At 46.4% G+C, this 25,627-nt stretch overlaps 6 protein-coding genes across 6 annotated transcripts; 5 read left to right on the top strand and 1 right to left on the bottom strand.

Annotated features, from left to right (window-relative positions):
* The first annotated feature begins 4,987 nt into the window (after nucleotides 1-4,987).
* Nucleotides 4,988-5,797, top strand: EI90DRAFT_329623 (uncharacterized protein). Its single transcript, XM_039067468.1, has 2 exons — nucleotides 4,988-5,033; nucleotides 5,081-5,797. The coding sequence occupies exon 2, from the start codon at nucleotides 5,169-5,171 to the stop codon at nucleotides 5,562-5,564; it is 396 nt and encodes a 131-aa protein (XP_038918653.1). The 5' UTR covers nucleotides 4,988-5,033; nucleotides 5,081-5,168; the 3' UTR covers nucleotides 5,565-5,797.
* A 494-nt stretch (nucleotides 5,798-6,291) lies between these two features.
* Nucleotides 6,292-6,755, top strand: EI90DRAFT_329587 (uncharacterized protein). The gene has a single exon (XM_039067463.1). The coding sequence runs from the start codon at nucleotides 6,331-6,333 to the stop codon at nucleotides 6,649-6,651; it is 321 nt and encodes a 106-aa protein (XP_038918652.1). The 5' UTR covers nucleotides 6,292-6,330; the 3' UTR covers nucleotides 6,652-6,755.
* Nucleotides 6,756-7,542: 787 nt separating this feature from the next.
* EI90DRAFT_3048337 (uncharacterized protein) lies at nucleotides 7,543-8,012 on the bottom strand. The gene has a single exon (XM_039059614.1). It carries the CDS (start codon nucleotides 7,958-7,960, stop codon nucleotides 7,739-7,741), a length of 222 nt encoding a protein of 73 aa, XP_038918651.1. The 5' UTR covers nucleotides 7,961-8,012; the 3' UTR covers nucleotides 7,543-7,738.
* Nucleotides 8,013-15,177: 7,165 nt separating this feature from the next.
* EI90DRAFT_3174464 (uncharacterized protein) lies at nucleotides 15,178-18,909 on the top strand (the record flags this gene model as incomplete). Its single annotated transcript, XM_039066336.1, has 7 exons — nucleotides 15,178-15,230; nucleotides 15,463-15,484; nucleotides 15,732-15,787; nucleotides 15,840-15,984; nucleotides 16,014-16,080; nucleotides 16,145-17,649; nucleotides 17,707-18,909. The coding sequence occupies 7 exons, from the start codon at nucleotides 15,178-15,180 to the stop codon at nucleotides 18,907-18,909; spliced, it is 3,051 nt and encodes a 1,016-aa protein (XP_038918650.1).
* A 1,232-nt stretch (nucleotides 18,910-20,141) lies between these two features.
* EI90DRAFT_2833081 (uncharacterized protein) lies at nucleotides 20,142-20,405 on the top strand (the record flags this gene model as incomplete). The annotated part of the gene is made up of 1 exon (XM_039053634.1): nucleotides 20,142-20,405. A coding segment is annotated over one exon (264 nt), but the record flags the coding sequence as incomplete, so codon positions are not given.
* Nucleotides 20,406-21,691: 1,286 nt separating this feature from the next.
* Nucleotides 21,692-22,925, top strand: EI90DRAFT_3014671 (uncharacterized protein; the record flags this gene model as incomplete). The annotated part of the gene is made up of 2 exons (XM_039056806.1): nucleotides 21,692-21,932; nucleotides 22,204-22,925. 2 exons carry the CDS (start codon nucleotides 21,692-21,694, stop codon nucleotides 22,923-22,925), a joined length of 963 nt encoding a protein of 320 aa, XP_038918648.1.
* Between the last annotated feature and the right edge of the window lie 2,702 nt (nucleotides 22,926-25,627).

The raw sequence follows: 25,627 nt of genomic DNA, 5'->3' as shown, positions 1-25,627 counted from the left end.
AGACATAACGATGCGCCGGTACGCATATCATGCCCATATTGGCTAGCCGACATGATACCCCTTCACCATGTGCTGCGTGTCTCACTGTTGACTGCATTCCACATGTAGCACTTGCATGTATCTCATCCTTTTATTGTTCTTGTCTGATATCTGTGTAATTACCCTAACTACTTATACCACTGTGCGGTGAAGGAGCGGAGCTGGAACACCTTATGTAACCAGTTTCCTACGTCCAATAACGATATTAGAGTTTGTGCTGATTTGCATACTGACCGTGTTTTGGTTGCCAAATATATGATTGTTCACTGTCTAAACAACAATAAACACCCCCCAACGATCTCACCTGATGTATAGATCGTCTACGAATAAAATTCTATATTGACTTTACTATGATTTCTAGTCAATATTACACCTATATTTACCACTTTTCAGTAGGATGTGATTTTCCTGATAATTTACTGAAGGAAAACTGCTAATAAAATAATTCTGCAATAAATGTTACTCAATACAGGAGTGACCAAACTGCTCTTTCTATCGCTTAGAGTGCGTGCTAGTTATCTAGCAGGTTCAGGATCGCTCACTTTTCTCCTGTGGTGTGATAACCAAGTATTGCTGAGAGATTATTCAATTAAGAAGTCCCTCCACCAAATTCTCACTAATTCTTACTATGACACTTTTGTTCAGCTGTGTCTAACTGACCCTAACTCACGCTTAGAGTGACGTGTTAGTTTTATATTAGCTAACAACTAATATTTGCTTTTATCTTTTGGAGCAAACGAACCAACCACTGGTGAGGAGAATTAAACTTTTATTTCTACCTGAGGTTTGAGAGGGGGCAGAAGCGGTGGCCTTTTATGCTTTTCAGAGGCCTCTCTACTCCCACGCCTCGCACTAGTTACATGTGCTACATTTGTATTATAGATAGTTCTAGAATGATATAGGGGCTTGGGCTGTGTAAGCTTAATAATGGACTTAGGACATGACTCAGCAATAAGTAATTCATTTCTTTGTCTTTTGGGCCGATCTCAGCGGGATCTTGTAGCGCTGAAGCTATGCTCTACACCGCCTTAATTACGAACGGTTATCTTTAGAAATGACTCGGCTATAAAGGAACTTTCTAGACTGTTCTCTAATTGACCCCTTTTTGTGAAGCCACATCATTACTAATGTTCTAGAGCCTTCCCAATTAATTAACTGATCCACGGACTTCTGAATCACTTCATGCTTATGATCCGAGATCCAGATCATCAATCATTCCTTTGTTCCGATTTATTTGGGCTTAAAATCAAAAAGTTTTGATGAATCATGGGAAAATATACAAGATCCGGTTTTTTAGCATTTTCTCCTCTTCTGATGCGATCAAAAACTGTCTGCCCGCGCCGGGGAATACTCTATCATATGGTATTCGGTCCGCCTGACTTCCGGGTGCCAATATATTTCCTTTGAGTCACATTACCTTTTGTAAGAATTAGCAAATAAATATATATGAATTATAAGGTGTTTCGCCGTTTGAGCGATATCTCCGTCAGTTTTGAAGCTTATAGAATGAAACAAAACCGTGGATAAAGTCAAGAAACAGTCCTTCCAGATGGTAAAAAGATTACAGTCAAAAGTTTACTGGTTCCCGAGATATTTACATTTCTTTCCCAATGTTCCTTCTTATTCTGCCGTCTATGTGCTATTTTCTTGTTGTAGGGATATATTCTTTGAATATTACACCTATGTCAAGTTCTAGGCATGATTGTAGTAGATTAAATCTCATACTACATGGGTGTAGATATTTTATAATGATCTTCTAATGTCTGTCCAGTCTCATAAAGATCATGAGATCTGTTAAACGTCTGAACTTGTCACCTGTTCGTTGACTATTCTGATAGATCATTGTTTTATTCTTTGAATATTATTTCTCCTACAGCGGTTACAATATCAAGTCGGTTTTGTTCCCCCATTATCCGAGTGTCCCCGCTGAGAGCTATATAACAACACTGATAGCCCTGATTAGATGGAGAAAAATAATATACTTGTCATGGGTTCATGAATTATATGTCTGACTTGTCTGACTTGATCGACATACTCGGGTCCGGATTCAAATTTTGTATTATAAATGTAGAAGTCACGCTCTGCTTTCAATACAAAAGATCACATGTTACACGGGGATAAACCCAAGTCCAATCATTTGGTCCATTCTGGGAGTGGCAACATGCTTAGGCATTTGCTGAAGTCTGAGAAGTCTGGGGCATGCGAAGTTCCCATGGGACAATCTAGACCGCCCACCCAAGCCAGTGTTGGGTTTAACTACTTATATATTACTTTGCATGCAATAAAGATGTTAGGTGTTGTGGCAGGTTCGATTCCCACTGTGTATATCTTTTTTTTGTATTCCATGCTTGGCCTGAATACTTATATGAAGGCATGGATTCGGTTCTATTTTTTTCCAGTGTTCCTAATTTACTGGCATTGTGCATAAAACATTCCCACTGCAACCAGATGGGAATGCAAAAAACAAAAAACCAAAAAAAAAAAACAAGATTTGGAATTGAACCCATGGCTTCAAAATAAAAATCACAAGCTAACACTCCACCATCTGGACCGCAACACCCAACACTTTTACAGCATGCGAAGTAATATATAAGCAGTAGAGCCTAACACAGGCTTGGGTGCTGACTTCATCATCAGCAAAAGTCCGTTATGCTCCGGAGCATCAAGAGTGGCTGGAGCATGTGGGAGACAAAACAGCAGATTGGGCACTCCTGGAGCCAATAGTGTTCTCCTGGGAGGGGGTTCAGGAGCAGCTGGGAGTGGTGAGGAGTTGTAATGTGCCAGGAGCAGTGGGAGGAAAATTTTGGTCTCTAAAAAGTTGAAAAAAAAAATTTAGGGAAAAATCAAAAAAAAAATTCAGGAACTATAGTGCCTTTAAAGTGCTTTCAGGACATATAATTATTTGCAAAATTGAGGAAGAAATGATGGAGAAAAATGAAAAATACTTTCGGAGACCCGAGAAATAATGAGAACTGAATTGATGGGAAAGTCTGAAAATTGAATAGGAAAGTGAGGGGAAGCCTTGTAAGCATTGTTATTTTCTGCTGTTCTGATTTTTCCTGATTGTTCTTGGTCTCACTCCCAGCTGCTCCTGGACCCTCCCAGGAGCTTTCAGGAGCTTCCTGGAGTATTGAGGAGCAGCTGGGAATGAGACCAAGAAGAATCGGGAAAAATCAGAACAGCAGAAAATAACAATGCTACAAGGCTTCCCCTCACTTTCCTACTCAATTTTCAGACTTTCCCATCAATTCAGTTCTTGGGTCTCCAAAAGTATTTTCCATTAGCTGCTCCTGGACCCTCCCAGGAGCTTCCAGGAGTATCCAGGAGTATCCAGTAGCAGCTGGGAGTGAGACCAAGAACAATCAGGAAAAATTAGAACAGCAGAAAATAACAATGCTACAAGGCTTCCCCTCACTTCCCTATTCAATTTTCAGACTTTCCCATCAATTCAGTTCTCATTATTTCTCGGGTCTCCGAAAGTATTTTCCATTTTTCTCCATCATTTCTTCCTCGATTTTGCAAATAATTATATATCCTGAAAGCACTTCAAAGGCACTACAGTTCCTGAATTTTTTTGATTTTTTCCCTAATTATTTTTTTCAACTTTTTAGAAGTCCCTATTTTTCAAAATTTCCTCATTTCCTTCTACATCCCCCCCTCATTCCCCCTCATTCCCCCCCTCATTCCCCCCCTCATTCCCCCCTCATTCTCCCCCTCATTCTCCCCTCATTCTCCCCCATTTCCCCCTCCCCCATATTCTGCCAGCCCAAAAGTGATTAAGTTGCCAGATTAATCATATATCAGGCCATAAATTTTGATTGTGTATTGGTGAGTCTCAGTGTCCTTGATATATAGTATAGTGTTTGATCTAAATGTTAAGCAGTGTCTTGTTGTGTTAGTCTTGTGGTAGGAGGTATTCATGTGGGATCTTCCCTCTTTTTTTTTTGTTTTCATTTTCAAATGCTCCAGGAGCTCCCAGAAGCTTCTCACCCCTATACACTTTGAAGCATTTAAATTGTATTTACTGGATATGTTTGTGCACAAAGCAATGCTCCAGGCCCTCCTGGGAGTGCCCTGGAGTACCTAGCCAACTCCGGAGGAAATGGGCTGTTCCTGGACCAGCCAATCTCCTCCTGATTCTCCCAGTGCTCTCAATACTCCGGAGCACTCAGGAGCATAACAATTTTTTGCTGATGATAGCAAAGTAACTGGGCCTGTGTCTAGACTTTCCTTCTCTCTGCATGGGAACCTCACATGCCCCAGACTTGTTTCCTCAGACTTCGGCAAATGCCTGAGCCCACTCCCAGAATGGAGTAAATGATCGGACTTGGGTTTATCCCCGTGTAACATGTGATTTTTTGTATTGAAAGCAGAGCGTGACTTCTACATTTGTAATATAAAATTTGAACCCGGACCTCAGACAAGTCAGACATATAATTTATGAACCCGTGACAAGTATATTATTTTTCGGTGGCTGATTCCATAGTTTTTCATTGGCGCCGCTCCTGTCCGCTTCCCGCCCCCGGTGGGGTTTCAGCCACGAATCCACTTGTCGAGTTCATTTGTGGGTTGTCCGAATTCTATTGCTACATCGCTGTATGCTAATATCGTTCTTTCGTTCAACCCTACTCTTTCATCTTCTTCCTCCAGTACTTCACGTGGGTCTTTGCAAAATGTGCCTCTGAAATTCCAAAAAAATGTCCGCTCGTTCTCGTACCCCTGGCAATGTCACATACGCGTTAAAAGGTACAAGGCTTCCTCTCGACGGAGTTCCAGTGTCCACTCACAAATATTCGATAGTTTGTTTATTGGGCACGATAATCTATGAAAGCGTAAGCTGCATCCATCATCATTTGCCTTATGTGAATAATTTTCTTGCCTCCATTTGGCATGAATACCTGGAACGTTCGTTGAATCGGACCCTTCGTTTTCTCAGTTCTTCTGTTTGATGTCCACGAAACCTTTCTAGCGTGAACTAAAATGCAAATCGGCAGGTATTCCATTTCTTGCTCACTCGATGCATTTCCTAAATCTTCTCTAGGATCTGCCCATATGCGAATCATTTGGCCTCAAACTCCATCCATTTGCGATGTCCATAGCATCGGACAGGACAGTGTTCCTCTGACTGCATGGATGAAGGACATAATCAAATAGCGCCCTCGTTCAACATAGACTTATCCACAACCCTAATTTCCCTCACAGGATATCTTTGTTGTGAACATATTGGAGACCAAAGAATTGGGGGTGCGACAAACTGGCTCTTACCAGTCGTCGCGCTGAGCAAACGACTTCACTCGATATACGTAATCCGCCTTTTCAAAGGCCATTGGGCTGTTTTCTTCGTTCTATCGTCCTTCATTTCCCAAGCCGTCGTACTTTGCAGCAACAGTGCTATACAGGTATACCAGCACAACTGCTTCTTCCGATCATTTTCACGATCGGGAGCAGCATCTCTGCATGATCTTTCCGTCAAAATGAGCGTGCTTGTTTATCTTCTCTGGATTGGATACTCCTCATTCTGGTGAAGGACGTTGGGGTTTTCTATACCCTTGGATACATCGCAGCTGCCCTTGCTGTCCAAGTACTTGTGGCGGAACGTTTTCTGGAACGGTATTGCAGAAAATGTGTCTCACGTGCATTCGACCACTCCCATGTGTTCCCCTCTAAATGGACGGTCAACTCGGGGTTCTTCCCCAAGGAAATGTCTCGTCAAAGCCGTTCGCCAATGTCTTTCTCATTGGCACCCAAGTCCTCTTTGCGTTGTGTGCATGGTGCCCAAATGGTGGAGACGCCATATTGGCCTTTAAGCGAGCTCTAAGAGGACCGAGTGCAGGCGGGGCCTTTGAAAATCTTCATGGGACGGTATGCCTGTCCCCACTGAATGATCAGATTCTTTTTACAACGAATCTAACTGACCTAATATTTTCTCCGTCCCTGCGCTACAAGTTTAATTCCTGGTACGTCCAAATAATCCTCCCCCTCCCCTCCATATGTGGCGATTAAAATTGCCAACGGTTATGAGGTACGAAGGCCGAAGATTTTTCCGTCACGCTAGTGTAGATTCGAGCTTCAACAACTACCGAAATGTATTTCCGGCCTCTTTCGCCGTGCTCCTAGCATCCCACCTTTCGTTGTTAATTGGAGTTTGGCTAGGATATCCCTCTAGAAGGGGCTAGCGCCCTCCATCCAACTTAGATGTGTACAGCAGGGGAAGTGCCTATCTTACCAATATATCTTCGCTTCGCGGTTTGTCAAAGGATCCTTGACTGCCATGCTTGACTGTAAAACATTATGTCCCGCGCGAATCTCAAAAAATTGTTGTCGGCAGGCCCCACACTCTACGTACTCCCCCTCCCATCAACGGGCGCTGTCCAGTTCCATTTACCTTCACGACACTTCGGGGCGGTTGTCATCGCACTCAACAGCATGCCTCCACTCATCTTCATGTCGCGCCTGTATTTTCCAATTGGGACAATGCCCTATTTTCTCATTCTTATCCAGGTGTCATTCAGTCTCCGTGACTCTAAGTGCCGCTATTGTGATTCGATGGGTGGCAGAGGATCTAATAAGGTGCCTCAGTCCACGAGCCACACATTTCACTGCCGTAGCTAAATTAGCTCAAACTACGCGCCTAGATATCGGTGGCTTGGAATGGATCTCTAACTATCAATTAAGCTGGCATTTCTTTCCATTGAATTTGCATCGCGGACAACGCATTCTTGCCCGATTCCTTCACACAGCTATTTTAATAGATACACGAAGTTGTGGGTGGAGAGTTAATTATTTGCCCTCTGACCCCTCCTTTGGCTCACATCGACACTCGCACTATGGACCCCCGAAAACGACGACGCTCTACCTATGGGCCGGAACCACGCCCACCAAAGCGGCGTTCCCCTATGGCACCCGACGATAATCAGCAACAATTATCCGTCCCATCTTCATCACTTGACCTTGACCCTTCCCAGACCTATCCTGCCAACCCGCGGACCCTCCAAACCAGCGACAATAATCTTCATGATTGGCACGATGGAGCGTATGTCGTGGCTCACGGGACCACAACTAGTTCTGGTGATTCTTGCCCCTTAAGCAGTGTGACGATGCTGCCTGGGCTATCTTACAGTCATCCGCACCTATATTCCTCCCCTCCATCACATCAGGTTCTTCCTGCTGACCCCCAGGCCCTCCAAAGCCGCGACATTCCTCATGATTGGCGCAGCAAGTCAGTTGGACCTGATCCTGGGGTTCCTGGACCAGCGCCCGCTTTGGGGCCTTCCGGTGACCCTTGGAAGCTCTGGATGCCTTCGCCGATACGTGCGACTGGGGTATCTGTTAGTGATTCGCAATCGCATGCCTCGGCCTCATCGCTTCAAAACTATGCCACCAGCTCACAGACCCCCAGCTCAAACATTCACCATGATCGGCGTCATGGATCGCCGGGATCTTATCTCCAATATTCCCAGATTGCACCACCACGGTCACCTGCTGGCGATCTTCCGTCCTTTCAGCTGCCACGTATGGAGGTCACGCATTGGCGTTCAAATCCCAACAGTAGTAGCCAATCGAGCACACCTGTCCCTGGATCCTCTGTCCCCACTACGCCCACGCCGTCGTCTCCTGCGCATTCGGACCAATCCCTATCCTCCCCTTCGTCGCTGTCGCACTCCGAAACTCCTTGCGCAAGTCCCAACCCTTGGAGCCCCTACGACAATAATGCACGCGTCCGCGCACAGCTGGGAAGCGCAGGTATAAACGTACCTGTACCCTCAGTATCAGAACCGACTCCATCATCGTCGGCTGGCCCGTCGGATGGCAAAAAGAAGAGTATCATTAGTGCCACTCGGCTGATTCTCCAAACCGCATCCACCGCTCTCAGATTTTCTCCCATCCCATTCCTCCCCAACATTCCAGACTTGCTTCTCATGCTGCTTCAGGTTTACGAGGTTCGGTTTCTCACAGCTAGTAATGATATGTTCCTGAGTCTTGCTTCATTCACGTAGAATGTTAGTGGTGATAATGAGGCTCTCAAAGGGCTGAGTGATGATGTGCAAAATTGTCCGAAAAGTTGCAGATCCGTTGCATCACGTGACTGTAGTTGCAACGCGTTGCAACACATTTCAATGAGATACAACACTGAAGTGTTGCATTGCATCACTGCAACCTGTTGTTGTAATATGGCATCCTAAATATGGCAAACTGCTTCAGCCATTCACTCGCAGTCCAGAAGTAATATAACTAATGATTATGGGTCAATTTGTCCATGGTATATATATAATATATATAAAGAAATGAATTAAAAGCTTCTAAGTGCAGGGAAAGGGGGGAGATGATTCATGAGAGTTTATAGGTAGTAGAACAGGTGGTGGCACATGTGGTGTAATGAGTAGTTCCAGAGTCAGGTTTTTGGTTGATTATTGATTGATTAAAACTCATTATTGGCATTGTTGAAATTCTTGGACTTATTTTTTTTAACTCCCACATTAAAATGCAATGGGAAGTTACCACCACTTGGCAACCACATCACCATGTCAAACTCAAGCCACATCTTGGATTGGTCAGATGGTCATCTGGGGGAGGACTCCAGGGCACACATTAGCCAGCTACTGCCATATCCTGGAATCCTGACCTGTCAAAAACCCGGATCGTATGGGGTAAATGCGTGAGTCTGAATGCAGGCAGGGCTCAACTAGAGGGGGATCCGAGAACTCCGGTGGTGGACCGAAGCTTCTCCAGGAAGCCTGGTTCTGCTGGATGGTACAAGAGGCTCTAAGAAGGATGCAGCCTCAGCGACTCGGAGGGAGCGCTGTGCCTCCGTTACATCTCAGTTAGTCCTTGTATTTCTTATGTCTGAGGTATTTTGTAGAACAGAACGGGATTCACTCAGAGGGACTTTGGGTAGCATTTTAGTCGAGATTAGAACTGAGGAACTACAGGTTCTAATCTACAGGTATTTATAAAGGGAAATGGAATGGACTTAGTCAAAGTCCGAATGACAATGGGACAACACCGAAAGGTGCCAAATGATACCGAGAGGTACCGAAAGGTCCCAAATGATATCTTTAATGGGGAACCGAGGTGTCGGACCATGGAGGGCGGAGTAAGAGGCCGGAAAATGAATAGGAACGAGAAATGGGTAAGGGGGGGTTAGCCGACTGAATGGTAAGAAGAAGATAGTTGTGCTAAGAATGGAAGGTGACTAATAAGTGATGACGTGAGTGAGATCACCGAAGGATGCAGGTAACTCCGAAAGCGGAGTTGCATATCCAAAGGATATTGGGTGACTCAAATAAATGAAATGGGTGGAGAAATGGTTTAAGGGTGTGTCACAGGATGTCGGAGGTCCATCGGGGTATCGGAGCAAATCCGGAGTCTCTGAATGCTCTGACTCAGGACTGAGCTTCCGGGATGGGAGTGGCCAAGGTTTGGTGTGCCGCAACCAGACCAGAGCTGAGACAGTCAGGAGGGAAGGTGACTTGGGGAGTGGGGAGGCATGGTGTAGGGGATGGTGAAGTTGTTAGGAAGGTGTGATGTGGTGGGAGTGTGCAGGGTCGGGGTTCTGGGATATGACACAACCCCACACTCTCCCACCTCACTACACCTTCCTAACAACCTCACCATCCTCTGCACCATTTTGTTAGAAACCACCTCCGCCTAATGCAGGCATTTAGTGTAATGGTAACACACTCTTGGTACCTATGCAGGGTTCTGTGGTTTGACTCCCAGAATGTCCATATTTTAGCATTTAGGTTCCCAAGACCATGTGTACAAATTCCAACACATTTCTCCTTATGTTTTTACCCCACTTCCACCCCTACCATCTCAGCTCCAGCCTGGACTTTGGCACACTCACCCTAAGCCACCTCCATCCCGGAAGCTCGGTCCCAAGCCGGAACCTCCGGCACCCCCAGAATGCTCCAACCTCCCAATGGACCTCTGACATCTTGTTATATACTTCTAAACCCTTCTTCTATCCATTTCATTTATTGGAGTCACCCAACATTTCTTGGATAGGTAACTTGTCAGAGTACAGCCTGGTTAAGTCCGGACTGTTTACACACACACTTGCCCCAGACCGACATTACCCGCACAGCCTGATCATCATCCCTGGACTGGCACAGACATTTGTTATATTTCCTTCTGTAGAGCAGCCCTGCTTTGCTGGGCATACTGACTTTATCATTCCCTGGGTAGCGAGTGAGGAAGATAACTTTCTTCTCTCACTTCTATAGAAAACCATAGGATGAGGCCACAATAGGGCCAGGGTTGGACCAGATGAGAGTAGACCGCTGAATAGAATTGTCAGCACAAATATATGTAAATACATGTTTTGAGGTTGATCTCCAACAACTTCCCCTCGCTGCTCAGCTGGAATCCCTATCACAATCCGCTTTACTGGGTTCCCCCATTGGGACTGACCCTGTCCCCCTTGGCCTCAGCTCCAGCGAAGGCTTGGGATCCCTCAACTTAGAGTCCAAGCAGCTCGGTACCCTGACATAACTGCGGCTTTGGAGCTACCTGCATCCTCCATTGACTCTGCCCTCATCATCTTAATTAGTCACCTTCTGCCATATCCATCCATGGCCATCGTCCTTCACTACCTCCGGTCCCTCCGGACTACCTCCGCTCCTTCTTCACTAACCTTGGAGCTCCCATATTCCGCAATCACCTCTGCTTCCCTTGATGGTCACCACCCCCTCTTTTCAATATATTACCTATGCCTCCCTAAGTATGGAGCCCTGAAGGCTTCTGGACAGCTCTGACATCCACTAGTGCACTCCTGCCTCTGCTGGGCAATTCACTTGCTTGCCCTGCAAGCCCACCTTCGGGCCTATCCCTCCTTTCCATTTCTGGGTTATCACCTACCATTCCACTAACCCTGTAACCTGACTTGTCGGTAATATTCAATCAGCTAATGTTTAACTCCATTAGCTCCACTCCACTTGGCCCTGCCATTTACGGGCCCACCCTGTCACGACCCAGCATTCCCCAGGGTCAGACGACCTCCTCCCCGACCTTCTCCCACACCCAAACACTCCCCGCACACTCCGCTCACCACCCGTTGCTGTCTAACCCCTTCCCGCCACCTCTCCACAACCCCTCTCCTAATTGTCGTTGAACGACCTAGCGGTGCAGGGTGCTGCGACCTGTTGTTCCATGTTTCACCGCACCTTGTTATCTCGTGGCGAAGGTCACACTTGACCTTCGCTGTCTTGAACATGTGCTTCTTGTTTGTTTTCCTCCTTCTTTTCTCCGCCCGCAATCTCTGTGAGATCTGGCGACTTATTCCCTATTCAGTTCCCTAGCACTTATATACAGCTTGTAACTAATGCTTGTACTGTAGTTCGAAATCAACTAGAATTCACCCCTAAGCTTACCTCTGTCCCCCATAAGACCTCCAACCTTCTGAAGTATCAGGACCACATCAAGAACGAGGCGCAATGCTCCTCCTTGAGTCGTTGAAGCCAAAATCCCAGCTCACTCACCTAAGTAGCCTCAGCCTTGAGATCGGTGGGGTTTATCCCTCGCTAAAGCTCGGTCATGTGTAGGACGCCTTTACCACCAGCGGGCAACATTCGGTCGCCTATGGCTACCATCGGCAAAGATTCGCACGGTTCTGACATGCCCTCGCTGTAACTATATATACTCAACTTGTACATAGGTTACACCTCAGTAGAGTTGATCCCCCTTAGTTCTTGTTGCCAATAAGTAAATTAGGGCATGGATGTGTAACTTGGCACAGCGCTCCTGGCTTGAGTCGCTGAGGCTGAAGCCCTCCATCACAGAGACAATCCTTTGTCTCGATCTGGTCTCTTACAGTTCCCCTCTGGAATCGTCCACTCTCACCTGGTTCTAACACTAGGGTGGCATATGTAATATAAGGGTGGTGACCATTGGGGGGTGTGGAGGTGAATACGGAATTTTGAGGTCCTGAGGTTGGTGCAGAAGGGATGGAGATGGTTGGAGGTGATGGAAGGTGATGGAAGGTGGTGGAAAGTGATGGATATGACAACTGGGGGTAATGGAACTGGGAGTGGTTGTGGAGATTCTCAGCTGCAAGGTCAAACTGACACATGTTCCCTGACACCAACTTGCCTTGTATGTATCTACCTAGTCTAACTTTCCATCCCTAGGCTCTATATCCAATGATTATTTCATTAGAACATGCAAGGACCATGACAGTTACACAAGCAAAGGACAAGGAAATGCTCAGACAAAGGACAAGGACATACTCAGAAGGACATACTCAGACAAAGGCAAAACACAGACAAAAGACAAGAGAAAAAACAGACAAAGGGAAAGGGGTATAAACATGGTGTATTCACAGAAGCTACTCATCACCAGTTGCAGCACTCTGGCCTCCATGACTTCCATGGCCTCTATGACTTCCACAGCCACTATTGCCCCTAACTCTGCCTCTGCTCCCTTGCCTCTGGCCTCTCCTTCCACGACTGACCTCTCTGGAACTGTTATCTCCAGGGCTGTCATTTCTATGAACTCGACCTCTGCGCCCATGCCTTGTCAAACCCCCTTCACCCAAGCTAATTGCAGAGCTAGCCACCACTTCAGTCTGAACATCTGGTTCTGGGCCCTCTGTGAGAGTGTTAGCACCAAAATGTATATAAGAGTTTTGGCTGAACTTATGAGGCTCTTCAGAGGGCATGTTGGGTGATGCTGGATCTGTTTCAGGTTCCTACAGCAAATTTTCAGCATCAACACAAGATGGAGACCCGCCCCATGTCAAAACTCATACAGAGAAATTGGACAGTGGACTCACCTCACTATCATTGACATCCATTTCAGCAAGAAGGGCATCCAGGCCCCCAGCAAGGCCTCCACCTTCCACCAACAGATTTGACTCTTCTGTTCTTGCAGGGGAACCAAACAATAAATGCTGATACCACTGCATTGTTTCATGCATTGGATGGAGTGTAGCAGTTTCCTCTCGTTTGAGCACAGTGAGGATGAACTTGTAAAAGTTGAGAAGGATGTCAAGATAATTGGTGTGACTAGGTTTCCCATGGGCAGAAACCAACTCAGTATCACCAGATAGCATGAAATAGACCTGTTATTTCAGATTCAATTGGTTGGTATAAGACAGTCAAATAGGATTTTAGTGGTGCCCACCAGCATTGCAACAATGGCAACAGTGCCTGGAGTTATTTCAGTTACTGCATGTGTAACACCCAATGCCTTTGGCGATGCATGCAGCCTTGCAGATTCCCAATCCTCTAGCAAAGGAGATCCAGGAAGGGGATAGCAGACACAGCATCATTGAGTGCAGCAGGTCCAACAATAATTGCCTTGTTGAGCAATATGAGTGAGATGATTAGCATAACACACAAGTAAAGTGCTCACAGCTGCAACAACCTGTGAGCGAAATACATGCTGGCGACAAGAACGGTCATTATTTGGAAACAAAAACAAGGGCAGATGATCGATGGGAGTGGGAGAATCAGGAATTATTCCGAGATGTTGTTGGCGTTCTTCAGCAGTTGGGCCATGTCCTGACTTCAGCAATGTTACACTTAAGTCCATGCCAAACAGTTGAAGGCTTGATTTTCGCAAGCGGCTCATCATTTGCTGTCTCCTTGCCCCAACATCAGAAACAAACTAGCCATACCAGAAATATCTGATTAATTAATTGTAAGGCAAGCCACCAGGACATAGGGAATACCTTGGCCAACCAGGGCATAACTCCAGAATGAGTGTGGAGCTCATCTGTCAATATAGAGTACTTCATTTCAAGAATCTTGTGGACACAGTATTGGCTGAAATTTGCCTCGGATGAAAACATTGCCTCAGCTGTCCATGAATGGAAGTTGCTATTGAGTTCCACTCTAAGGGAAGCTTTTGACAAAAAGGGAGAATAGAGAACTGCATAGAGAGCTGCATATTCCCGAATTCTTTTCTCGACACTTTTAATACTGGTTATATCACGAGAGCCAGGATCTGAACCATCTGCATCAGTGCCATCATTGATTTTATCATAGGTATCAGTGTGGGTGAGAGGATCAGTGTATTGAAATTATGAACTAGTCGTGAATTAGTGCTCAGTTCCAAAGATGTGAACTAAGTATTATTAGTCATTACCTAGTCGCGAATTAGCGCTAGGAAATATGTACAAGATTAGACAATATTCCAAGTGATGAAAAAGGAGTCTCACCTCAGTTCCAAAGATGTGAACTGAGGAGAGAGGAAAGAGAAAAATCGCGCAAGGTGGCTTTTAAGCCATCCTCGACTGCGTTCATCAACATGGATGCCAAAAGTAGAAGCATCAGGCAATCCTTCATGGAAATGCCCATGCGCAAGATGTATAGTCCGACAGACTCAATGGACAGTCCACAGCGTACCAAGAAAACAAGGATTTCAACACAGTGTTGGTAGGAGGGTCAGCAGGTGGCGCAACCTCAGAGCTAGTTGGTGCCTGGAATCGACAAGATCGGAATGCACTGGAGCTTGGGTTTGGTGAGATGGACATTGTGGGCCGTGAAAGGAACCTCCTTCAATGTTTATCGGACAGATTGCAGGCAGATTGCAGACAGCGAACCAGGGCCTTGTGGTAGTTGGAAGGATTGAAAACTGAATTTCAAATTGCTAACTACATGTTTTACTATTTGACAACAATGGGAAAGGAGAAGTCCAACACTCGTAGATCAGCTCAATGATGAGGGAGTTGGAGGTGTTAATGTGCAATACAAGCGCTGGCTGCGAGTTTGGTGATGGGGGACGCCGTCTGCTTTGGGATTGGTTGGCATAGAATGCATGCAGTGTTGCAACATTATCCCAATCCCATTGCTGACTGCTAATCGGCTTGGTGGTGGTGGCAGGAATGGCTGGGGCAATGGGCATCCGCTGCGAGGTTGAGTATATAGTGCCGAGATTAGTCGGTGTGCATGCGATATTACAATCTGGCCTAACAGTGTTGCTGATGAGGTTTGGTGATGATGAAGTCGGGAGGTGTCAATCTGCCAGTACTGCATAGGAGTAGGGAGTGGTGTAAGATAGTAGTAAGCGCACGTAATAAATTATTGTTGAGGTACCCGCGATATGACACAACAGTATTGTGCCATACCCAGCAGAACCACCCTAAAGCAAACACGATATTGCGCACCTAGTCATACCAGTCCACTGCCTCTCATCATGTTCCGAGTCACTGATAATAAGTTGAAGTGGCCAGCTCAGCCATATTTTGTGTGTGTCATCGCTTCAGGTGTTGCAGAGAAGCCCGTGACTGCTACTCACTGAACTGATGAAGGGAGTGTTCCTATTCCGGACCATCCACGGTTCATCAATAGTTATTGATATAAAGCCCAAGTAGAGTAGGTATATGTAGGAGCTCGCTGGCCAAGCGGTATTATGGTTGTGTATATTAATTGTAATTGTGTATTAATAATATGTCCTATATACATTCGATTCCCTATATAGTAATAGGCTCCACTGGAGGGTTGTGAGTTCGAAACTGGGGTGGTCTTCATTTTTGGTCCATTTTACAAACCCATTGCAACACGGACTTAGCCGCTGCAACACGGACCTAGCCGTTGCAACACGGACCTAGCCATTGCAACATCAAGTGTTCGACACCACGGTTGCATTGCCACTTACCCGTTTTGGGCATTGCATTGCGTTGCAACGCATTTCCACGGATTTCGGTTTTTTCCGATAATGTGTATAACACCATTCTGTGCCCTCTCCAGCTATGGACGGGACAGATTCCTCCCAAAGTAATTTTCCCACTCAAAGAATTACACTTGTATGTGGATACTGTTCCAATCGTTCATTCAGAATTGAAAAATTGTTGACAGGGCCCTAGAAGACCAGGTCAAGAGGATCACGTCGCTCGAGAGTCAGAATCGAAAGCCTTTGAGGAAAATATTCAAGGCAGGCTCTTTAATGCAAAGCATGAATGGTGTGAGGACATGTATTAGTGAAGCTCTCTCCCGGTTTGCGGTTCGCAACATCTGTATTTATGCCATTAGACTTCAACTAATAGAGCGCTCTCTGTAGACGGTGGCAACAACTTTAAACCTTCTCAATACAATTCAGGTGTTGGTGGATTGTTCGTCTTTTTTGCTTGATTCTAGACTCTTTATCTGAGTGCCATTTCCAGATGAGCTTTCAAAACTGCCCAAAGTAAATGCTGAATATTATCGTGTGGAGAGCAAGTCAGAATGCCTCAAAACCACTCGGGACAAAATCCGCAGCTCAATTCTCGAGTACCTGAGGGATCCTAAGAATCGATTTGTCTGGCTGCATGGTTCGCCTGGGATGGGGAAAACTGCGATATCTATGAGTGTAGCTTCCACGCTTGACAAGCAGCACACCCTTGCAGCATCCTTCTTCTGGGATAAGAACCAAGAGGGAACAGGACTCGATTCGATATCGTGCTTCCCCTCCACCCTTGCCCGACAGCTTGCGGCATTCAATGCCGAGTATCAGAACTCGCTTATCAGACAACTTTGGGATCCTGCTTCATTCAGTAGTATTGATGGTTCTCCTCTAGAGAAAGAGGTGAAAGCTCGGATCATCAACCCTATGCATGAACTTGGGGGTCTATTGTCTTCAGGAAAGGGTCACCCTGTGATTGTATTGGATGGACTCGATGAGTGTGGGAATCCCGAGGCACTTGCATCTTTGATGAGGCTCATTCTTCTGCTTGATGAACTGCCTTTGACGTTTGCCATACTCGTCAGTTGCCATCCGGAGCCACAAGTGATTTGCACTTGGGCTTGGGCTCGAGCTAATCCACATCTTTCGATCGCTCATGAAGATATGGATCAGATTGCGGAAGACAAGAATTTCCACACGATCCATTGTATGGTTGAGAAGGGGCTTCAGGATTGTATCATGGAGTCTCCCTGGAAGCCAACCAAGAAGGACCTCGATGCGTTCTCTTCAGCTTGCTGTGGCTTACCTATCATCGCCTCAACCAGAATACGTGATGTGCATGTTCAGACTCAAAGTGGCTCCAAATCCGAGTTTGATTACTATCTCAATCTCACGGATGCACCTCAGGGTCTAAATGAGGAGTACTTGCAAATAATGCGCCGAGCTTATTTACGTCAGTATCCCAAAATGAATTCACGTATCACGGAGAAATACCGTGAAGTTGTTGGGATGGTAATTGCGGCACGGAAGGGACTCAGCGTGTGTGATATATCACAGCTCCTGAGAACGTTTACTGAGCATGAGGTCTACTCGACACTCAAGCCCATCAGCTCAATAGTCAATCTACCTTCGAAGAACAAAAGACTTATCAAATTCTACCACGCAATGGTGAAGGAATTCATCACAGGAAATCCAATCGGCAAGGAAGAGGACAAAGTATTCTTTATTAGCGACAAGAATGGATATTCATTTGGGTTGCGGCTCCTTCGACTTGTGAATGGTGCCATTGAAAGGAATGAATGGGGTCTCCGAGACATGAATCGAGAGAAGCGACCCAATTATGTATACTATGCATTTAAGCACTTGTTCCAACACTTGGACCCTTTGCTCCTCTTTTTGGAAGAGTCTAATGAATTGCAGAGAGAATATGAACAATTCTGGAAACAAAACTTGCTCTCGTTCTTCGGAGCAGGTGGTGGTGTAATTATTCCTCATAATTGGTCAAAGGTGAGACCCAAATGTATTCCGATCATTTCGATGACGTGATATCATTCTGTTTCACAGAGTCACAAGTCAACATCCATCATTTGTGCTGCCATAAGCCTCTTTGGAGTCCGGAGTCTCAGGGTTGTTTATCGATTGGCCCTTCCATTCACTCCGAAGTCATCCCCCGTTTACAAGTTTGATGGTCATCTCTCAGACCCTGTTCAAGTCTTCAGTGTCTCCAGCGAGTTTGCTGGTGGCTTCATCCCTTTAAGCAAGGATACACATAGGGCTCGAAAGGTGATGGAGGTGGAGCTGACTAAATTGCCAAAAGTGGTGAATGAATATGGCAAAGAGGCAATCAATTATGAAGCCGAGTTCCTCAATGACAATGTTCGCAATGGCATTGTGACCTGTGCAGCGCTCTCAAGGGATGGCCATCACATTGCACTTGGATTCGGAAGTGGCGTCATTGAAATAGCCAACATTGATAATCAGTGCACCATCTCTCGATTTCAAAGCGATCTTCCCTATCCTCCTGTTTGGATCAAGTTTATCCATGGTAGCAACGTCCACATTGCTACTGAGGATACTCATGGAAATGTTTCCATTCTCGGAAATGGAATGCCTTCAGTGAAACTTGGCCCTCTCCCCAGTAGCCGTTATCCCCCTGTTACTGTGGTGTTGGACAATGGATCTTTCATCATACGGGTCCCACAAAATGCCAAAGGCTATTGGTACAAGAACACAGCAGTCTTACGAGTTTCAGGCAACCCATCCATTCAGCTTCTCACACCTCCAACACTGTCTTCCTGGTCCAACTCTAATCATTTATCTCTTCCTCAACGTCACCTGCTTGGCTTCTCTCCTACAGGCCGATATGTCTGTGCTTCAGATGGGCATGTTGTTTTTGTCTGGTCAACAGATTCAGGCGAGTTCATTGCTGAGTTTCGTAGTGCAGGTCTCGGCGATGTGATCATCAATACTGGCATTGTCCCGTCTTGCTCCTTTCTCACCTTGAACACTACATTCCATCAACCCGCCTTTCCTTTGATCTTGGGAGAGGATACCCAGCCAGTTTCCAGGGATGACTCAGATGAATCCTGGCTGGAGTGCCCCTGTTATGACCTCTCACCAAGCATGACGAACGACAATTTTTGCAATTATTCCTCTGCAGCAGGAAAGGTCCCTTTAATTTACCTTTCTATCCAACCAGGCATCTGGTTCAACGGAAACGTCAATTCAACATCCCATTCAATTACCGTGCAATCATGCGACAGCTAGAAGCCACTGATGATTGGAAAGTTTGGTATGGCGATCGAATGATATACAACAAATCAGATGAATTGGACCATCAAGACCGTTTTACCTTCCTCAGGCCAGTAAAGATGGGACTCGATTTCTTGTCCAGGGTGAGATGAAAGCCCTGATCGTTGTTGATATCAGCAAGGTCGTTCAATCCCCCAACTGACATCCATAACTTCCTCTTTCCTCAGCCACCATCTTTGGTCTGTGGTTGAGTAGGTCAAGAATCATGATGCCTTACCGTGGCTGTCATATGTTGTATGTGACAATGTCAGGAATGCTGTTATTGTTATAACTTGGCGCTTAATATCTGACAGCCTTCTGGCTATCCTGTGAGCAGAAGGGACATACCGGGTTTGGGCTGTGAGAGTTAAATATGAAGATTCTTTCGGCTTGCCAGGGCCAACTACGTTGTGATGGAAGCATACGATCCGGACACTTGCTTGAATGCTTTCGGTCAACTCAACGATTCCAAGATATCGTGCATGCAGGCAAGGGACTTCTCTGTGAAAATGCAAAATAGGCAGTCACGGAAGTCTAGGCAGAGCCATAGTCAAGGACTCAACTGACCCTTCTGAATGGGAGCTGTTATTTCAAATTCCATTAAGGAACACATTTGTATTTAGTTGGACAGAAATGGAACTTCAGAAGCGACAATGTCACGGAAATGGAAGTTTTATATTAAGTAACACGCTCCCTTGTTCAACGCCGTGACTGCCTCCCCTTTTAACCCATGGCTGAGGTTCCTAGCAGCACAACACCCATCAGCACACTTGCTATACCAGATGAAGAGAAGCTGCAGTGTCTTGTGCAGAAAGTACAACATACACGTTGCGAGACGGTGGAGTGGATGGCTCAGATAATCAAAAACTGGTTTGGATTTTGGCCTTGTGAATGGCAGGCAAAGAATGCTCTCCGCTTGTACCATAATAGAGATATTTTTCTTACATCCAAGACTGGGAGCGGGAAGACGCTACTGATGCTTGCAGCTGTTCTGGCTCGGAAGCTCATGTGGAAGCGGAGAATTGCTTTAGCTATTTATCCAACTCGGGCACTAATGGACGACCAGGTCGGTACCTGAACAGTGTTCTATCCCCAAATTCACATAATGCATAATGCAGGAAGCCAGAGCCCACTTGAAGGCAATACAGTTCTTGGCAATTCACAATGAATCTCTGACGTGGGCATCACAGGAAAATCCACCTCGCATACTTTGGACTGAGGCCACATCCGGAAAGTATGATATTGTTGCATGCGCACCAAAGAGGATCCCAACCAAAAATTTCAAAGAGCTACTCGAAACTATAACCTTCCAAGATCAACTAGGGTTTTGTGTCATTGATGAAGCACATCTCATCATACCTTGGGGGAATGGTTTTCGAGAGTCTTACAAAATTCTGGGAAAACTGCGCTCCCTTCTCCCTTCCTACATCACATTCCTGGCCATGTCTGGTTCCATGCACCCTATGACTGCACGACCTAAGACACAAGAAATCCTGGGTTTCATACCTCCACAATTCGATGATGTATCACTCCCAATTGATCGGACTGACCTCATTTATTGTCCACATACCCTAAAATATCCCATCACCGGTACTGAGTTCCCAGACCTAGCTTGGCTTGTTCCAGACGCTGTAGGCAGGATAATCGCCCACGTGCAGAGCCGGCTCGGATACCCGCTTCTACGATTAGAAAACCCCTTCCATTCATGCGACAATTCGATACGGATTCGGTATCTAAAAATAGTCCTAATTCGTACGATTCTGACGATATCAAGAACGTCCCAATCGGTGGAGAATTGACGGAGTTCAATGTTGGGCAAGTTAGGCACAGCAGGTCACGGGCATGTGCGGGCGTGGGAATCTCAGGCGGCAACCCAGAATTCCAGCCTCACTCGTTCCCACGGCGTCTAATAAATTGGTAAAAATGCTCATTGGCTGCGTGAGAGTTATCTCCGGCTACATTTCCAATTTAGGCTCTTAATTCCGTAAATCCATTGGAGATATCGCTTATTTTCATATTTCACCATCATTTCAGTTATTGATTGATATTCTTTTATTGTTACTGTTACCCTTTTTATTATTTCGCCTAATAAGGTACCCAGGTGCCATATGGTACCAATATTCACCATCTATTATTTCTAAAAATAATTATTTCTTATAATCCTGTACATACCGGATTTTTGAAAAGAAGTTCTCCCCTCCCCCAAAATTCTCTAGGACACGCTAGAGTTGGAGTGAGTGTGTGGAATCCAACAGTAGGAATAAGGGCAACTGTCTAGCCCACAACGAGTGGGTAGTAGATTAGTTGAGCCCGGACCTTGCGGAATCCCGGAGAACCCACCACGGAGTTTTAGGATCGAGCATAGCGAAGTCAAGAGAGAAAGTAGAGGTTTTGGAGAGTTTGGCCCCACAAGCTTGGTCGGCATAGAGAGCCGCGAGCCCTCTTTCAACGCGCTTGCATCGCCCAATGATATACTGCGGACCCTTATTGCTGTTGGGACTATTGCAATTGCTCAGAACCTAGTAAAATGGTTAAATAAGCAGCTTGCAAGATTCGAAGAGGGAGGGGAAAGATCAGCGTGGGTTCACCCCTTCCATTCGATCATTCCACAAGAGGACCGGATCCAAACCCTCGCTGACCTTGAGTCTGGGTTAGTTTGGATTGTTGTTGCAACGACAGCTGGACAAGTAGGATTAGACATGGCAGTACGTGATGTCATTGTCCTTGACCTACCAGCAGATTTTGAAGCAATCACGCAATGGAATGGACGGGCTGGTCGGGATGGGCAGGGGGGCGTGCAATCATATATGCGTCAGATGCGGTTCGGATTGAAAATGTTGTGGACCTTGATGGCGACCTTGTAGCAGGAAAGCGAAAAATGTCAGAGAAAATGCTTGCAGCACAGAAGGAGTATCGGGATAGGTGTCCTCCAGTGATCATCGAGTACTATAACCCACGGCCAATGAGGTGCTGCCGTGAAGTGGTGTGCTCTTACTATGGTGAACCTTGCCAGAAACCAGCAAATTGCTGCAAGGCACCTGGCTGCCACCCCGGACCACCCATGGACCTTGACACATCAGGAAATTGTCACGGTCAACTTTGGACACTTCTGATGATCCTGTTGCTTCTAATACAATGAAACTGGCTGAATTGACCAATTTCCCAAAGCATTTTAGTAAAGGTGTCACGTTTCAATTCAGTTCAGAAGTGAACTCAATTGTTTTCAAACCATTTGAAGTGAAACCTTGAGGACCTTTTGCTGATGCAAAGTGGCCTCCGAGTATGCCAAGAAATCACCAAAGATGTGTGGAACAACTTCAGTTCAGTTGGCCAAAGACACCAATGATTTACCAAAGTATGATAAGGAAATGATTGGGTTAGGGCTCAAGAATTTGATGGATTGGAGGGAGGATGTGTGGGCAAGACGCCGTGCAGAAGCCAAACTTAGTCACTTGGATCCTCCCAATTTCATAGTCACTGGCCAAGCACTCAGCTTGCTGGTGTCAGTAATCCACCAAGCAACAATGGAAAGTCGCACCTTAGAGATCTTGGACCAGTGGATAAATATCCTGGAGCTTGACCTCAGTGATGAAGAAAAGCTGTCTCTCATTCCGGTGGTGAGCGCATGCAATTCATGGTGGAATGCGAAGCGCAAGCAGACAAAAGCCCAGCAGAAAGAAGCTGAAATGAAGAAGAGCACTGCAGTCCGCAAACGATCTCGGGTGCAAGTCGCACAAGATGATGGCGATGAGGGATTGGTGCTCACCAGGGAAATGGCAGTAGAACCTGTTGGAAAACAGCGCGCTAGCGTGGCCATGCGAGTTTTTGTACAGCCACATTCCCACGGCCGAGCGAGGAACTTGCCTGGCCAGCCACATCTATTTATTCATTCTTTTGTATTCATTTCGGACTATCCCGCTCCCAAACTACATGGGAATTACCACTCTTTGAATCACTTTTTCCCTCAGTTCTCTTTTGCATTATTTGCTTGAGACTGAGGTTAGCAACATCATTCCTTTATTTCAATCTATACTTATATACTGTATATTACCTCTAGTTGCCCCGCTTCGCTAGGTAATATATTCTAGTTCTCTTTCGCATTATTTGCTTGAGACTGAGTTGCCCTGCTTCGCTAGCAATCTCATATTACTTTAGAACCCGCATCAGCCGAAGTGTTGGGTGGGAGGCGTGCTGCAGGGAAGCGGCAAATCAGACTCACTGCTAAAGCAATTAACAGATACAAAGAGGATTAGATGTAAACTTGGGTAGATATGATCCTGAATCAAACAACATAAAAGATTTTGGGAATAACTCTGGTTGCAGCAGCATGTGGAAAAGGCCTCTCACATCTGTCAGAGACCAGATTCGAGATGAGGGAGTGTCTCCGTAGCAGAGGGCTTCGGCCTCAGCAACTTCTGCCAAGAGCGCTGTGCCTAGTGACACGTCTGTGCCCTAACTTACTGACTGGCAATCAGAACCTAAGGGGGGGTAACTCTAGTTGATTTTATTACTGGAGTGTAACCTATGTACAAGCGGGATATATATATGGTTACAGCGAAGATGGGTCCGCAATTGGCGGAGCCGAATGGAGCAGAGCTAACGGGGTTAAACATTAGCCGACTGAATATTACCGACGAGTTGGGTCGCAGGGTTAGTGGAAAGGCAGGCAATAACCCAGAAATGGAAAGGAGGGATAAGCCCGAAGGTGGGCTCTGCAGGGCAGGCGATTGTATTGCCCAGCGGAGGTGGGGGTGCACTAGCGGATGTCGGAGCTGTCCGGAAGTCTTCGGGGCTCTGTACTTAGGGAGGCGTAGGTAATAAATTGAAATGAGGGGGTGGTGACCATCGAGGGGTACCGAGAGGATTGTGGAATACGGGAGCTCCAAGGTTAGTGAAGGAGGAGCGGAGTTAGACCGGAGGGAACGGAGGGACCGGAAGTCGATGGCTGGGGATGGATATGACAACATCCGCTAAAGTGTTGAGTCAGAGGTGCACAGCAGGGAAGCGGCAAATCAGACTCACCCTGAAAGTGATGTTTACGGGGACAATTGGACCTAGAATTTTGATGGACGAAGTATTGGGTTAGAGCCATGCGAAAGGGAAGTGGAAGTTAGGCTCACCGCTAGGGCAATTAATGGAGACATTTACAAGAGAGTTAGGTCTAGAATTTAAATGGATTTGAGTATCCTAGCTAGTTAGATTGGGTTGCCAAGATACATGTCAAAAGCTTCTCTCCCCCCAATGCAAATCCATCTATACACTTTGTGGTCTGGGAGCGACCAGGGACGTACAGATGATGCGACTCCCGGAGATACACCACTCTGAGGCAATTGATATCTGCTTCGATGTCTGCCTGGGTACGACCTGGATGAACTCTTGCAAGCCCGATCATCCCCATGAAGCTTTGAAGTAAATCTTTCAGTTCAACAATATTAAGTGAGACGGCTTCCCTGAGAAAGCAAGAATCAAATGCGTTCTTTCGTCCATTGAAAACCCACTTCAACCAAAAGTTCAAATGTTCTTGAAGTAAGTCCCGTTCGTGAAAGTGGCTGGGCAATCCAGATGGGTTAACTAAGTAGTTGAGGAGAATTGCTGTTTGTGTCGCTGTGGGTAGGTGCCACCAGAAATCTGTCACGACCATGCATCCCGGCCCGTTAGCCGCCCATCCCGATGCCGCCCGAGCCCATTCCCGCTATGCGAGCGCAAGCGCAAGCCCCAACCTCAGCCCTATCCTCCATGAGGACTCCCTGCTCGCTTCCCCGCTTGCCCCTAGGCTCCCCTGCACCTGGCCGACTCCCCCACAGCCACACCGACCTCCCTGCCCCGAGTCCGCCTCTGGCACCGACCTAGCGTGACTCCGCGACATCGCCTACTCCGCTATGATACCATCGCCGCTATCGCGGCCCTACACCCCTTCATTTATTTATCTGTTATTGTTTGTTTTGACCCTCGGTCATTGCCGGCCGCGGTGCGGCCAACCCCGCTCTTTGTTCCTATTTGCTTCCGGACCCTTCGGCCTTCGGCCCGGGTCCGCTTCTATTCATTCCACCTTCATATATATATCCTGTATACTACATTATAGTACCTTAGCTCTAATATCGACTTGACCACGACCCCAAGCCCTGACCCCAACAAGGCAGCCCCAGTAAGTTCGAAATGAGGGCCAAGAGACAACTAGGGGGCACAGCACTCCCATTAGAGTTGCTGAGGCCGAATGCCCTACCCTCGGGCCTTGTCTGAGGCATCGCGGCCATCGTGGCCCTTAGCGGTCCGCATCGGCGACCTTCGGTGCCCGACCCCGGATCAGTATCTAACAAAATCACAGGCTTGTTGAAGCAACTCATTGCCATAGTTGTTTGACCCAACACCAAAAAAATAGAAACGGAGCCACTGCAACATCAGATTTTATGTAATTTAGAGATTGAACAAAACTTACGTGAATAACCTCAAATGTACGACCAATGTCCCCATCATGTACACTGGTGTTGAACTTGTACAGATGGAGCAGATCGCAATAGAGGACAATACTATTATAAAGTTGTGTGTCACCAGTGAACTGGTCATCTAAGTGGGGAAGGTCATTTGCAATGGGGTCGGGATTGTCAGATGGAGTGGCGTCATCCATGTCACCAGTATTAAGAAATGAAATGCCATCATCTGGCTCAGACAAAGATGGTTGGGGTGTGGGGGACAA

Source organism: Cantharellus anzutake (genome assembly GCF_015039405.1).
Source record: "Cantharellus anzutake strain C23 chromosome Unknown EI90scaffold_13, whole genome shotgun sequence".
NCBI lineage: Eukaryota > Fungi > Basidiomycota > Agaricomycetes > Cantharellales > Hydnaceae > Cantharellus > Cantharellus anzutake.
The sequence above is the reverse complement of the archived record's forward strand: the minus strand, read 5'-3'. Positions and strand labels throughout refer to the sequence as shown.